Source organism: Pseudorca crassidens, chromosome 12, assembly GCF_039906515.1.
Source record: "Pseudorca crassidens isolate mPseCra1 chromosome 12, mPseCra1.hap1, whole genome shotgun sequence".
Taxonomy (NCBI): domain Eukaryota; kingdom Metazoa; phylum Chordata; class Mammalia; order Artiodactyla; family Delphinidae; genus Pseudorca; species Pseudorca crassidens.
The window spans coordinates 42,541,337-42,556,973 of record NC_090307.1 but is presented as its reverse complement, the minus strand read 5'-3'; the positions used below and the strand labels follow the sequence as shown (position 1 = coordinate 42,556,973).

Here is a 15,637-nt window from a genome sequence, read left to right as displayed (position 1 = left end):
ATTTTCACTAAATTATAATCATCTCTATCGTCGGAAATAATCTTACATGGACATTGGATAAATGTCCATCTACTGAGAACATGTTTAGGCAAATTCCTGCATTGGGTGAGGGTAAGTCCTACCTCTTTGATCCTTTGAGCACTCAGTATCAATGAGTCTGTTTGTCAAGTAATAAACTCTCATAAGAATGAATGTTTAATGATCTGCCTCATAACACCATAGAGTAATAGAAGTATTGATAGTATTTTTTATGAATCTAAAGAGATCAGTTTGAGGTGAGGGAATGATAAATGCTCTCAGTGAGGGACACTTGCTAATTGATCCCAAGTTTCATTAGGAAAGCACTTAATTGGCCTCCTAATATAATTGCTTCTAGGCCGGTTCATTTACTTGCTGCCCTAACTCTTCTAAAGCATTTCTGTAGCACATTTACTGGTAAAAAGAAGGTTCAATACATGTCAAAATATAGCCATATGCCTTAATATCTGTTATGAACCATAAACATGGGCTTGAAGAGAACCAAATAGTTAGAAGTAGAGAAGAACAGACATTTGTTGAAAGTCTACTCTGTCCTAGAAATTAGCCCATTCAGAGGAGGGTGGGAGGATGGCCAGGAACTCAGGTGTCGATTGAACAAGCAGCCCATCTGCAGGGGATGGTTAGGAGACCGGCCCAAGCCCGGCAGAGGTTCGGGGGTAGAAAGCAGTGGGACATGTTGTGGGGTGGGTTACATAGGATAGAAAGAGCCTGCAGAGGGGCTTGGATTCTGAGCTGAACATTCAGCCCTGTGCTGCAGGCATCAGAATCCATGCTGGATTCTTGAGCAGAGGAGTGGATGAGGAAAGTAGTTCAAGAATGTGGGGAACACGCTATGTTAGGGAGGAACTGGAAGCCGCAGTGTCAGAAATAGCAGGGGTTGTTTTTTAGAAAGGATTCTCCTCTGAGGTTGACAGGAAGCATTGCAAGATAGACAGGAGTAATAATGATGCACTTACTGTATGCCAGGCAGTGTTCCCAGCGCTGTAGGTTATAGGCACTCATTTATCCTTTTAACAATCCTATGAAATAAGTAGTAATATTGTTGTCAGTCCCATCTTCCAGGTGAGAAAACTGAGGCTTCTAAAAACAATTGGCCTAAAGTCACCAAGAAAAGATGACCAACATTCAGCCTGTGCTCACCTCACAGCCATGCTCTGATGACCACTTAAAATGATTATTTGATGATGTTACTATCTGGTATCATCTAACTGTTTTGAGTCACAGCTTCAGCAGACTGTTCTCAGAAGCAGTAGACACCACAGGGCTGAGTTTGTGTTCCTTGGCCCATGAACATAGTCAATAACCTGATCTCCGTGCTGGATACACGTGCTGCCTTCCCGCAGAACCTGAGGAATATGGGACAGACCTTTTCAAGTCTTAAAGTTAAACTTATATTCTAATAATGATAAAAATCAAATTAAGTGTATAGTTTAGATCTGTCGTTGTCCTATTTATAAACATTATCACTTTCTTTCCCCACGCATGGCACACCACATGTGTACGTTTTTCTCCCCGCAGGGGCTCAAGATCTGGATCGCATCCGACTCTCCACCTACAGAACAGCATGCAAGCTGAGGTTTGTTCAGAAGAAATGCAATTGTAAGTATGCCAGCTGTTTGGACTAATTACCCTCATGAATCCTATAGTTTACATTTGTTACTTAGTTTATTAAAAGTAGGCTTTCTTGCAAGTATTGATAAAAATATGTTTATACAACAGTAAAAAGAGTATTTTGATGCACAAATGGTAGAAAGACTATTCCCAAGTAATTCTGAAGGCTTCATGGCTCAACTGCTAAAGTATTGGAATGCATGGGCCTCTGGATATGTATATAATCCTGCCCTTGGAATGGTTTAAATCCGGATGGATGGTTTTCTTCTTTTCTCTAGCTTTGGTATTATAAATACAGTGCCAGCAAAATCGTTTCAAAGATCTTAGAAAATATCAAACATTAAGTCCTCCTTATATTTCCTTTACAAATATAGGAAAATGTCTACAAGCTCCTGGAAAACATTTAAGTTACTTTCTGAAACTATAAAAATTAGCCCTTGGTATCAGAGTATTAACTACTTTTGCCTACATCAGACAATAACAAGAGAAGAGACAATGCTTAAAGAAACAAAGAAACTTGCTTCAACTTTTTCCCAAATTTTAACATGTAAGCAGCAACCTAGCTCACTATTCACAGTGAGCAGGTTCACATTCCTTGCCAGGTCAATGCTTCCATTAGATTATCACATCCATTTTCTCTTGGAAAATATATTGCTTCAAAGTTCATTTATATGAGCTTACTCTTTGCTTTTTTGAAAACTGACTGCTATAAAAAATTAATAACTGTTCTCATTCTCTAATTAGTATCAGGTGAATTTTAAAAATGAAAACCGTAAAGTTCTCCTGCATACATAGACATAGTTCTTGAATATGTGGCAGGGGGACTAGGCACTTGGTGAACGTAGAAATCAGCCATTTCCACATCTCTACCCTCCCAGAGTCTCCAGCAGATGCTTCCTGGGGCCCTGGGCAGACCCCGCCCCCCAGCCGCAGGCTCCTGGGTTTACAGCTAATCATGACTGTGGAGGTGGGCAGGGCACAGCTGCTCCTCAAGTTACAGCTTATTCTCTAGCCCCAGTAGCTAGAAATGGGGCAGGACAAGAAGGGAGAAAAAACTTAGGTGGGTCAAATATCAAAGATGTGTGTTGACTCCTCACAGGAAGCTAAACCAGTCCCCCAAAATGCAGTGAGAAGAACAGTACAGATGTGGGAAGGAATCTGGGGTTGTACTTGCAGTCCTGGGTGTTGATAAGTCATAAAAGCCCTTTCGGGGACTGGTGTTATAGGACAAGGAAAATGCTCCCAAAGAAGAAAATCTTTCCTTCTCCCCTCAACCCCATCAGCCATATTTTAACAAAAGGAAGAATTTCTGTGTTTTCAGCAATGAAAAAGTGATGGGATCCTCCCATTTTCCTTCCTCATTACCACTCCAGTGGCCCTCAACATAGAGGGAGCTCTGTCCCCTTAAAGCTTTGCCACGCAGAGCCTTCCTTAGACTACTTGCAGTAGAGATGGGGAATTTTAAAAAGACATTACAAAATGGTAAGGATGAACAAATTAATTAATTAAAAGGAAAAGAAAGGAAGGAAGGAAGTAAAGAAGGGAGGAAGGAAAAAAAGATCAAAGGAAGAAAGGGAAAGGAAAAGAAAAGAAAAAAACCCACATTGATTTGGCAACCGTGCAGCCAACATTACAAAGGGCTCACATTGTTTGCCCTAACTGGGTCCAGCAACCCACAGGCCACTTCCCATTCCTCCTACTCTCTGACAAAGCCCCTTCCTCATTCTTGGGCACCTCGTTTTCCATTACCTGTTCTTCTCTGGCCCTCATCCTTATTCTATATCCAGAATTATGTCATACTTTCATTCACCCTCTTGGAAAACAGTGGAGAAAACAGTGACCTTCTTGGAAAGCAGCATTGATCCAACCTTGTCTAGTTGCCCCTCAGTGCATCAGTTCATTTACCCCTTAATTTAGGAAGCTTATAGTGAGTTCTTACTATAGGTTTGCACTGCACTAGGTACCAAGGATAGAACAGTGGTGAATAAGATGTGATCCCTGCCTTAACCTTGCCCAAAGTCTAATTAGATAGATGGATTTTTAAACAGACGTATAAAACAATGTGGAAGTATAATGCTAGGAATAAGGACATAGAGTGTAGGACCACCAAGAAGGCAGTGCCCTGACCTGGGTGTGAGGGCTGCGGACAGGAGCTTCCTGGAAAGGGTGGAGCCTTAAAGAATTAGTAGGCATTAGGGAAGTGTTATTTGCTTTACAATGTATCTTATAAATATCATACGTTTTTAGAAGGAGGAAAGATATTACATTCTATACAAACTAGACAAAAGTAAGGCTCAAGGCAGAAGAACAGCATATGTTGAGTGCTCTGCTAAAATTAAGTTTCATTTTAAAGTTGTTTCTACCTTGATCAGAAGGCTTAAATGCAAGTACTATATGTGTTTGCTGAGTTTTCCTTCCTGACAAAAAATGTAGCAGTTGTGTTGTTGAGGTACTTGGAAAACGCTAACACAGTTGAGCCTGGTTTATCTTCATCACAGTTGAAGTCTTCCTTTTAGGAAGACAGCCAGAAGCACTGGTGGTTGTGACATATCAGTCAACATTGAATATACACCCCTGTATTAGAGAAGGATAATTTCTGTCTGCAATAAAACCTAACCCACAATAAATTATGGTACCTAATAATGGAGTTTTACTCTGCAATAAAAGAAATAAGAAAAAAATACAGAAAGTGTGCTTGTAAGTGCATTGTTTTATTGAAAACTCTTACATTGTATTTACTTCATGGAAATCAATAGAACTTAACTGAGAACAGGTAGTTTATTTTTAGGCCCAGACCTTATTTACAGGTGAAATTTATTTTGTACATTAACAAAAGTAAGCTTTAAAACTACATAATGGAAGAAAAAACATAAAAACTGATACTTGTAAAGTTATCACCTAGAAAAAATAAATATTGCCTGGGTATAGCATGGAATGTATAGATTTTTAGGAGATTTCTTTTCTGTCTAAATTCAAAGATCAAAAGAGTTAGTTCATTCCCCATATTTTCTTCCCCACAGCGCTTGCCTACTCTGTTTCTAGAATACTGATTCCTATCACTGACATTCGTGTTCATTTCGTTTAATACAATTCCTGACGGATGCTGAGAATAACTCGTTGTCAGTGTTCTAAAAAACTCTAAAGGAGAGGCCAGAAAACCATGGCCCATGAATTGAATGTGGCCCAGCATCTAATTTTGTATAGACTGTGAACTAAGAATAGTTTTCACAGATGAGTATTTGCAACCTATTTGATAATAGGGAACACTAACTTGTGACCCCAAATAAGCAAAATGCTATCTCCCCAAAATAATTCTATTCTTTTCATCGGTAGACGTGCATTTTTAAAACCTTGGGCTCAGTTATTATATTTTTAATTTCATAAGTAAAAATGTTGTGGAAACTTGTTTTCTCTACATAGTGTCTACACAGTACTACTATATAATATGGTGATGCCTCTTGGTCCACAAAATTATTTACCAACCTCTGCTAGAAAAGAAAAGTTGTAAGAAGCCCATCTTTAGCAGACTCACTGATACAGAGAACTAGTGGTTACCAGGGGGAGAGGGAAGTGGAGACGGGCAATATGGAGCTGGGAGGTAAGAGATACAAACTATTATGCATGAAACAAGCTACAGAGACATATTGTACAACATGAGGGATATAACCAATATTTTATAATAACTATAACTGGAATGTAACTTTTAAAAATTGTGAATCACTATATTGTATACCTATAACTTATATAATATTGTCAGCAACTATACTTCAAGGTTTTTTTAAAAGCCCATCTTTTTTTTCCTCAGGCAAAAGATTCTTCATTTCTTCCATTTTTCTCCATAGGCTCTATTTTCCGAATCAGCTTTTCCCTTTACCATTCATCTTTGTACCCTGTCTTGCCTTCCCTCCCCTGTCATGGCTAGCACATTCTCTAACAGAATAAAGGAATGAATGTGTCTAAAAACTAGGGGACAAAATTCGCCTATTCTGTTTTCTAGGAGCAATGGGACAGAAGGGAGAATACAATAATATTCCCAATACTCCTTCCTAATCAGCAGCCTTCTCTTTAGCTTCCAAGTGTCCTGGTGACTTTCCACAAAATAAAAACTCTATATACCGTTTATAAGCATATATGAAAATGGCAACATCTCAGCCTTTATTCTGAACAAATAACCGTCTTCTACTAGAACATTATTTCCTCGGTCAGCATTGACATGGTAAATGACCCAGATACCCTGTGATGTCAGCAGATCTTTTTTCAGAAATTACTTTGGAGTCAACGAAACGCAGCCGTAAGTTCATGAACAATGAAAGGCAACAAGAGAAATCAATCAGAAATCTCTAATCCCTCCTGTTTAATAGTGGGGAAAAAAAGTAAGGAGGCAAGAGGATCCTCTCCTCCACACCCACAGCAGATGTTGCACCAGTTCTTCTGGTTACAGTCTGAATTTTCTTTCTATCACTCATATCAATTCAAATTGAATTAAAATTTTGTTTAAAAGAAAAAGAGGACAAAAGGTATACGTTTGCATCTGGCTTTCTCAAAATATCTTTCCTCTAGTAAATGAAACATTTTTTTAAAGTATCCTTCATTCAGATATAATTTAAAGTCAGAACACATGCTTTTGTCTGTAACATCTCTAAACTTCTTTCAGGATTTCTTGTGAACCAAAAAAAAAAAAAAATGCAGTTATCTATTTACCTAAATGTTTCTCTAACACTGCAAAATTAACCCAAGTGAATGCTCTCTATGTACCTGAATAAATACTCTCCTATGAATGAATGAATTTGCCTCACTAGATTCATTCTTCACCAGCCAAGTGACTAGTCTTACACTGCAAAAGTAGCCTGCATTAACAAATGCTAATATCCCACTCACTTTTTTTCAAGCTAGTGTACCAGCATATTCCTCATCTCTGCCTCATTTTTAAGTGTGTGGATTTCTGGCTGCCTGTGTCAGTTTTCTATCTTTGCATAACAAATGACCACACACTTAGCAGCTGAAAACAACACACATTTATTATTACCCTGTTTCTGGAGGTAGAAACCCAAGCAGCATGGCTGGAGTCTCAGCTCAGAGTCTCATGGACTGACATCAAAATGATGGCTGGGTCTATGGTTCTTATCTGGGGCTCCAGGTCCTCTTCCAAGTGAACTGGCTGTTGGCAGAATTCATTTCCTTATGGTTGAAGGACTGAGGTCCTCATTTGCTGCTGACAGTCGGCTGGGGACAACTCTCAGTTCCTAGAGGCCACTCACATTCCTTGCCACATGGCTCCCCACAGGCCGTTCAGAGTTCAAATGTCTGCTTCTTCTTCCATGTGTTTCTCTGACTGCCTCCTCTGTGACCAACCAGAAAAATACTCTCTGCTTTTAAAGGACTCATGTGATGAGGTCAGGCCCACCTAGATCCTCTCCCTATCTTAAAGCCAACTGGTTTGGGACCTTAATTACATCTGTAAAATTCCCCACAGCAGTACCTGGATTAGTGTTTGATTGGATAACTGAGACAAGGTATGTGCACTCCGGGTGCCAGGAACCTTGGGGTGGGGCGAGGCGGGGCATCCTAGGATTTTGCCTACCACAAATGCCCGAAGTTTAAAGTAAGAACGCAGGCAAGAGAAATAGCTCCCCCCCTCAAAGAGATGTGTTTAAAAGAGAAAGATAGAAGGACTCTCTCCACTCGAGGAGTCAGAAGGAAGAGCAGGAAGGTTCACAGTCAGGGAAATAAGTGACAGATGTCAAACCCTTGGAGCTTAAGTATCTTTGTATTGTTCCAAATGTGTTGGACGCGCATTTTCCTTCCTGACGTTGAATCATTCTAGACACTTGTTTAGAATAAAGACAAGTGGATCGTGCTAGAATACAATGTTCCCCAGAATTCCCTGTGGGGAATTTGGTGGTGGCAGCAGAACATAAACAAACCCATTAAAGATGCCCGTGCACCAGGCGGTGGAAACACTGCTCCCCTCTGGGCACGCTGGACCGACAGCAAAAATGTCTCCCCTTAATCAGGGCAAACTTCTGGTAGAGAAAAGCTATGATGTTAAAGCCCTGATGCTTGTGATACGAGTTTAATTAAAGCTACTTCCTCCCTTTAATTGCCTTTATTTTGAAGATCTTAAAGATCAGGGTTTTGTTTTCTTGTTAGAATTTTTTTTTTTTTTTTTGCGGTACGCGGGCCTCTCACTATTGTGGCCTCTCCCGTTGCGGAGCACAGGCTCCAGACGCGCAGGCTCAGTGGCCGTGGCTCACGGGCCTAACCGATCCTAGACATGTGGGATTTTCCCGGACCGGGGCACGAACCCGTGTCCCCTGCATCGGCAGGCTGACTCTCAACCACTGCTCCACCAGGGAAGCCCTAGAATTTTTTTTTATAGAGTGCTTGAAGCTTTGTCTGCTCAAGCTGCTACCACTGCATGTACAGCCTGTGAATTAAGCCGACACCTGTAGCCTTGTTTCCAGGCGTCTGGATGTAACATGCATCATCTTCCTTCCCTCTGTCTTGCCTCTGCTTTATGCCAGGAAGCTGTGCTAACTAAGCATTTTTACTCTCACAGTTTAGGAAAGAGCATCATCTTAAGTGCTCCAGTCAGTTGGGAAAGAGTGGCGTGTAGAGAGGATTGCCTTTCAAGCTTCTCCAGCCCCATCTAAAGAGGGCCAGAGCAAGACGCAATGAATGACCTTCCCTTAGCGTTCTGCTAAGCTCTGTTCCTGGGAGCCTGCAGGATCGGCCCAGAGCCAGTCAGGAGAGCGATGAAAGGATACCCAGGGGGTGTGCTCTCCCGCAGTCTGGCTCCCAGGAGCCCCGGGCTCTGGTGAACACTGAGAGAAAACAAAAGACAGTAGGGAGGACAGGGATGGAAGAATGGCCTCTCCCACATAACCACACCTGTTATCCTGCAGGAAATTCATGCCTGATGCCACCTTGATTTACTCCTCAGTGAAGATTTGTTGGCATTTTGTCCTTGTTATTAACAATCACACATGTATTCATTCATTCAACAAATATGCCCTGAGATGTGCTAGGTGCCAAGCGTTATGCTTAGACCATGGTGGAGGGAAAGTATGGTAATATTCCTTAGTGTACAAATGTAGTATTAGTATAACCACAAGTTTAGAATCTAATGATGTGTCCTATTTATTCAAAGCTTCTGATTTTGTTAATATCAAATAGTAGATACACCCAAAAACTTTGCTGTAATAAACATATGTAGCCTGTCGGTCCCCTGAGAGAATTGTCATTTTCTGAAGAAGCAAAATTACTTAAAGTTTGGTGGTTAAAAGAAACCAAGTATATCTGTAGCTACTGAAATGGATTCAGTAGCTGTAAGTCTGTAGGTATTTTTATTCCTTCATGGTGTTGGGCTAGGACTTTTGCTTTATCTCCTTTTCTATCAGGAATTGTAAAGTTGTTTGTTGCAGGTGAGGAGAGCATAGATGCCAAGTAGGTTCCCTTGGAAAAACACCAGATAAAATCTTATAACTGAGAACTCCGCTTCTAACTTCCTAATATTAGCTGACTGCCGTGGTAAACAGTCAACTGCCCCACGATGTCTGTCAAGACTTATCATCAAGAGGCAAGCATGTGGACCGCTAGGCCTGCTGCAAAGCTAATAATAATGGCACCAGCCCTTAATTAACTTAGTTTCTCAGAAAAATAATGAACTTCAATGTAAGATCAAGTACGATTCATTTTAACTTTCAAACTTTCAACACTGATGAATAAGATGGTGATGTTATATCACGGAGAAGACTGAGAAAAATTTGTATGGCCTAATAGAATCAGAATCTACTTCAAACATGGTCATAATCATTTTCTTCTTGTTTATTATTCCGGGAGAGTTCAATCAGTGATGGGTGGGACTTGATTAGAATCAGTGCTTTAGCGTCTGTTTCCCCAGAAAGCAGACTCCACAACCAGACTTGTGTGGAAGTAGCTCATTTGGAGAGTGAACCCAGAGCAGAACAAGAAAGGAAACCAAAAGACAATTCTGGCGCTTCTAAGGAAGCTTGTGAAATGCACCCCAGAACTGTCCATCCAGAGCTGAAAAGGAGGAGGCACTAGTCCAGCTGCTCAGTACTGCACTGGCCAAGGGCAGCCTACAGGACTTAACGCCCCCGAGCTTCTGGGTTGCACATGTGAGCCTGGCAGGCGGTGTCCGGTATGTGTGCTGAGACGTCCTCGGAGGTTCGTGGCGGGAGCCTGAGGCCAAGTGATGTCTGGTTGCAGCTACACTGAGCAGGTCAAAGTCTAAGTTGTGATGGTCACTCCCGCAGAGGCTGGAGAAAAAAAGTGCCCTTTTCCATCTGTCCTAACATTTCTTAGGACAGATGGAAAAGGGCAGAAACTGGAGACTTGCTGTAAAAATCTAATTCAAAGTCAATAAAAGCCCAAAATAGGGCAGTAGAATGTAGGATAGAGTTAGGGCACATTGAAGAAACCTATGCAGAGTTATCCAGTGAAATCTAAAATGACTACCCAGAGGGGAGATAAGATACTAGATTTTCTTGCTTCTAAGGCTATTAAATATATTCCGAGCAAAGTTGAACACTGACGGTGAGAAAGTAATCATTGTTCAGATATTTCTTTTCATTTACCTTCTCTTATTATTTTTACAATCCTTGGTACGATACTTTGAAAACTAATAGGCTTAATAAATGCTTATTCAATTGAACATGGTTAAATTTAATTTACAGTATGACATCTATTGAGCCAACAATTATCATACCTCATTTTGAATAATCACGCAAGTCTGCAAACACAATTTAAGGAAAACTGAATACATTTTCCTGATAGGCAGTGGATGTACTGCCTCGGCCTTTGAGGACCAGCACGATACTCAGTTTGATTTTACACCAAAAATACGTTGTAGACCTTTTCCTGAAGTCTATTATGTCATCCACCTTAACCAGGAAATTAAAGTGAAAATAAAATATTACGTTTGTAAGAAATGATGCTTCTCCCCAAAGATCCTTAACAAAGAGAACTATCTTGATGATAAAGGCATATGTTGAGAGCAAGGAAGATGTTGAGTTTGGAACAGAAAATAATTTGGTGAGCTACTCAGATGTTGTTTAGATTCATATTTTAGAAAGGTATATAGCTCATGGCTCACTAATGGAGATCAAGTCTGAAAACTGTCATTTGCTGACATTTTCTTTCTGAACTCAGTGTTTGGTTAATGTGAGTGATGACTAATATCTTCAGTGTAAATCACATCAAAATGCATTTGTTAACCCTGGTGAAGCATAGTACTTAACTGAGTTCCTAACAGCTTTTTTAAACACGGCTTTGTCATGATCAAAGACCTGAATAAGGGCATAAAGTATATACTTGAAAAATCCTAACTGGCTAATTTGCACGTGGCTTTCTCCACCACAATGTTCTTGGGATTCTCATGATATTTTTTAAATAAATTTGTCTGACTCAAATGAGCATCAATTTCCTCTTCTTCCTGTCTCTCATCTAACTCCATCCTTTAAGTCAAGGGTCCCCAACCCCCGGGGCCTGTTAGGAACCATGCCGCACAGCAGGAGGTGAACGGCGGCAAGCAAGGGAAGCTTCATCTGCCTCTCCCCATCGCTCCCTACCGCTCTCATTACCGCCTGAGCCATCCCTCCCCACCCCCATCCGTGGAAGAATTGTCTTCCACAAAACCAGTCCCTGGTGCCAAAAAGGTTGGGGACTCCTACTTTAAGCCGTGCTCCATAGCAGTGGTTCTCAGATTTCCTTCTTTTTCAAAATCACCTAAGGAGTTACTGAAGCCTAGGGATGCCCTGGCTGAACTCCAGACACATGGAATCAGAGGCCACGATCTGAGATCCACTCACTGCTCTAAAGATCACCTCTGATTTTCACTCCTGGACTGCTTGGCCGTAGCTGGGGATCTGAATTAGCCGACGTGGTAGTTGGAAAATGAAATTAAGCATTAAACTTTGCAGGATGCAAATTCTCAATCTCTCTGTTGACTTACTGAAAAATTAGAGAAGTCTTATATAATGGGCAAGAGGAAAGGTTTCAAAGGTATAGACCCTGTTTTCCAGTAAACCCAGCACAAACTCCACTGGCCCAGTCAGGTCAATACAAGATCCGATTACACCATGATCACTCACCCCTCTCTGCCATTGGTCCCTCGACCCTCTTCCTGCTGGAGTATCCTCCCGACCTCATCTCCATGTGTTCATATCCTGATTCAGGAACCATCTTGAGCTCTACCTCCCCTCCTCTAAAACCTTTCCAAAGTCTCCAGCCCACAATAGCATGCTTGTATGTTGAGCTCCAGTAGTTTGTTTTTTTAACCTGCTCTATGAATATGGACTTTTTATAACATAGTGTCTCGAACAGGGCTTCAGTTAGGCCTTCTGAGTGTGTGTCTCCCGTGGGAATCATAAGCTCTTTTAGGGCCAGACTCTCCTATTGTGTTAAATCACCTACCACATCAAACATGTAACGCATTGTAGAATCTTTAAAATTTCCAGTTGGATCTAACTTCTTTCAAAAATATTATGGAATCTCATTTCTTGCTTCCTTTCCCAACTCTGTATAAGCATATGGCAGTCTTTCTCCATTTGTTTATGCCCGTACGTGCAATAGATGTATGGTAAATAGTGATACGCTGAAATTTTTTCTCATGAGCTGATGCTCTCTGAATTTCAAGAAAAGTATTTGATCTGAAAGTGAACTAAACTAGTCATCACTGTTACAATCTCTCATGGGTTTTTATAACATCACATCTGTTAAGAGGAAAACAAACCTGAAATTATAGAAAAAAAGCTTGTATTAAGGGACAAATATTTTTATAACTGACAGAGTGGAGCAAAGAATTGAAAGAATTTGGAGGGGATTTTTATAATTCTATCTGAATACGACAGTAAATTTTCTCTCAAAAATAAGAGTAATGCCTAAAATGTATATAGTGCTTTACATTTTTACTAAACTTTTTCCATTTTTGTTATTCCCAGGACACCTATAAAATAAGAAAGGTGGATATTATTATTCCTATTGTACGAATGAAGAAAGACTTGAGTCCAAATCTACTATCTTTAAGTCTATTTATTTTCTATATAAGAAAAAATAGATTGTTGTTGCATGCTCAAGACACTTGTTTGCTAAATATCTCTATTCGTCACCACTTACAAGTTCTGTATGATCAGGTACCTGCCTGTCTTGTTGATGCTAATTCTAGAACCCAGAACAGTGCTGCCACATAATAAGGGCTGAATAAATACTTAATGTATGAATGAAGTTTTAGTCTCTGGAATGGAAGGCTAAGAAGGCTTGTTAGTGGCTTGGGGTAATGAGTTTGAAGAGGACTCTGAAGTCATTCCTGGCACTCACAAGGGGATACGTTCCTCTCCCCACCTCCTCACACCCCACCCTGTGGCGGCCTGACCCACACGTGAAGCTCCTTAAAAGCATTTTTACTTAAAGTCTACTTGGCATTTAGAATACTGAATGAAATTTGCTATTTGAGAGCTGTCATAGGAAGAAGACAGTGCTTTAATGTGTGCTCATCTTTTAGTGCTAAGAGCATCAGAATTTACTGGACAACTAAAAGAATGAATCTCCATAATTAACTTTTCTACAAGCCTACAAACATATTTTCAGGATCTGCTATGTGAATGAACACAATTTGGCACTCCAAACCCACAGCATAAACTACTCAGAAATACCACCTGAACTTGGTTCTCATACTTTGAAGAGTGTGGTTACAAGGGAAAATTCCTGCTGGGAATTTTCCTGAAGGTCAGGAAACTTTGGTCCAGGGAGGGGAGAGTTGGATGAGTTTTCAGGAGAAGCAACCTATCTCTTTTGCGGTGGGATTTGATGAGTAAATCAACAGCAGAACTCACCCTGCTCTTACCTGCATGTCTCAGAGGTGGAAAAACAAGTCATAACAAAGCCTCAGATAACGGTCACCATCACTTTAAGTATCGGTGGCAAGGGTGGGTGAGGGTTGAGAGGGCATGTGTATGGGCGTGCACACGCATATACACACACACACACCGTCTACACACTAGAGGGTATGCATATTCCCAATGGCATATTGACAGATTATGTTCAATTCCCAGCCTAACTAAGAGTTGTGAGTTTAAGTTTTATTCAGGGTCTTACAGAGGACTGTACTCCGGGAGACAGGTCTAAGGAGCTGCTCCAAAGAGGTAGCAGGGTTATATGGGGTAGCGGGGATAAATTCATATATATATGAATTTTTTGGCTGGGAAGTACATGATGTCAAACATACATCTTGGTAAAAGATTACTGCTAGGCGCAAAGAACAGGTATCTCAAGTTAATGATTTTAGTGTTTCTCTGTGTATAGGAAGATGCAAGAATCTGGGGTCATTGAAATTCTTCCTGAGATATGCATCTAACTATCTAGGTGCCCATTTATACAAAGCACAGAATGCCTCATCCTGTTTTTTCATCCCTCAGGGCGCACTGTCTGTGGCTGGTCGCAGTGGGTTGCGACTTAACCCTTGTAAACCTGGATGATGAGTAATAAACATTCTTTGTTCTTTTTTTTCCCAAATGTGCATAGACATAATTACATAAATCATTCTTAAACTGCATAAATTGATAGTGACCAGCTTCTTGTGATGTGCCTCACAACCTATTAGAACATAGGAGGCTGTCCTGATGCGGAAGGACTGAGAACTTCTGCCTTAGAGCAGTGCTTCTCATACGTTAATGTGAACACAGGCTCCCTGGGGATGTTGTTAAAATGCGGATTCTGATTCTCTAGGTCTGGGGTGGGGACCTGAGAGTCTGCATCTCTAACAAGCCTAGTGTCTTGGGATTCCAAGTATGGTCCTAGACCAGCAGCTGCAGCATCACCAGGGAGCTATTTTATAGCCTTGTAGGTGAGTCCAGTGTGCAGCCATAGTTGAGAACCACCACTCCAAAGTGAATGAGATGAAGTCACTAGATGATGGTTATTGACTCTCCCCAGCTGCAAGCCCTCTGAGAGCCTTCTAAAGGCTGATAAGTCAGTGATTGTGAAGAGTCACGTGGAGAGCTTTGTCAAAGCCCTTTCCCATCCTGCTAAATTTTGGAATCAGTAAGTGGTAGAATCTGGAATTGGGAATTTTGAGGAGCCCTATTTCATGAAGTGTCTTTTGATTTTCCTATCCTATCTGTACACTCTCTTCCAGATTTTACCCTACTTATATGATTCTCCTACTTCTCATAAAGTTTATGACCTCGGTCATTTCTATGTGGTAGAAATGAGTTTGGCATTTTTGCACTTATCTCAGGGATACTTGGATTTAAGTCATCTATATCTATGATATAAAGAGTCCATCTCTTGTTAATAGAGTGTAAGAGATCAGCAAACAGATAAGAAACATCGCTTGAGATCAACAAACTCTTCTCTACCCACATACAAACATTTCCTCCCACCCCCCCATCCTGCCTCTGACCCAGCCATTTTCTTCCTGATATTGCCTGAATTTAAGGCAAACTATTGAAGCTTTGTCTATTTCCATTTATTTATAAAGACAGACCATGACGTGTTAATAATAAATGTCTGAAATTAACATATTATTTTTAAGATTCTGTGAAGTACTAAATATTGCTTTTAAGAATACATTTTGTCGGGCTTCCCTGGTGGCGCAGTGGTTGAGAGTCCGCCTGACGATGCAGGGAACACGGGTTCGTGCCCCGGTCCGCGAAGATCCCACATGCCGCAGAGCAGCTGGGCCCGTGAGCCATGGCCGCTGAGCCTGCGTGTCCGGAGCCCGTGCTCCGCAACGGGAGAGGCCACAACAGTGAGAGGCCCGCGTACCGCAAAAAAAAAAAAAAAAAAGAATACATTTTGTCGGGACTTCCCTGGTGATCCAGTGGTTAAGACTTTGCCTTCCAATGCAGGGGGTGCAGGTTCAATCTCCGGTTGGGGAGCAAGGATCCCACATGCCTCGGGGCCAAAAAAACAAAACAGCAGAAGCAATATTGTAACAAATTCAATAAAGACTTAAAAATGGTCC

The 15,637-nt window shown here is 41.0% G+C and overlaps 1 protein-coding gene across 30 annotated transcripts in view; it reads left to right on the top strand.

Moving 5' to 3' along the window:
* The window catches only part of DTNA (dystrobrevin alpha), a 391,558-nt gene that overhangs the window by 275,737 nt on the left and 100,184 nt on the right, over positions 1–15,637 (top strand). For all 30 annotated transcript variants that reach the window (XM_067699356.1, XM_067699351.1, XM_067699358.1 and 27 more), the window contains one exon: positions 1,558–1,638. In XM_067699356.1, coding sequence (XP_067555457.1) covers positions 1,558–1,638 — 81 coding nt within the window. The remainder of the gene's footprint in view (positions 1–1,557; positions 1,639–15,637) is intronic.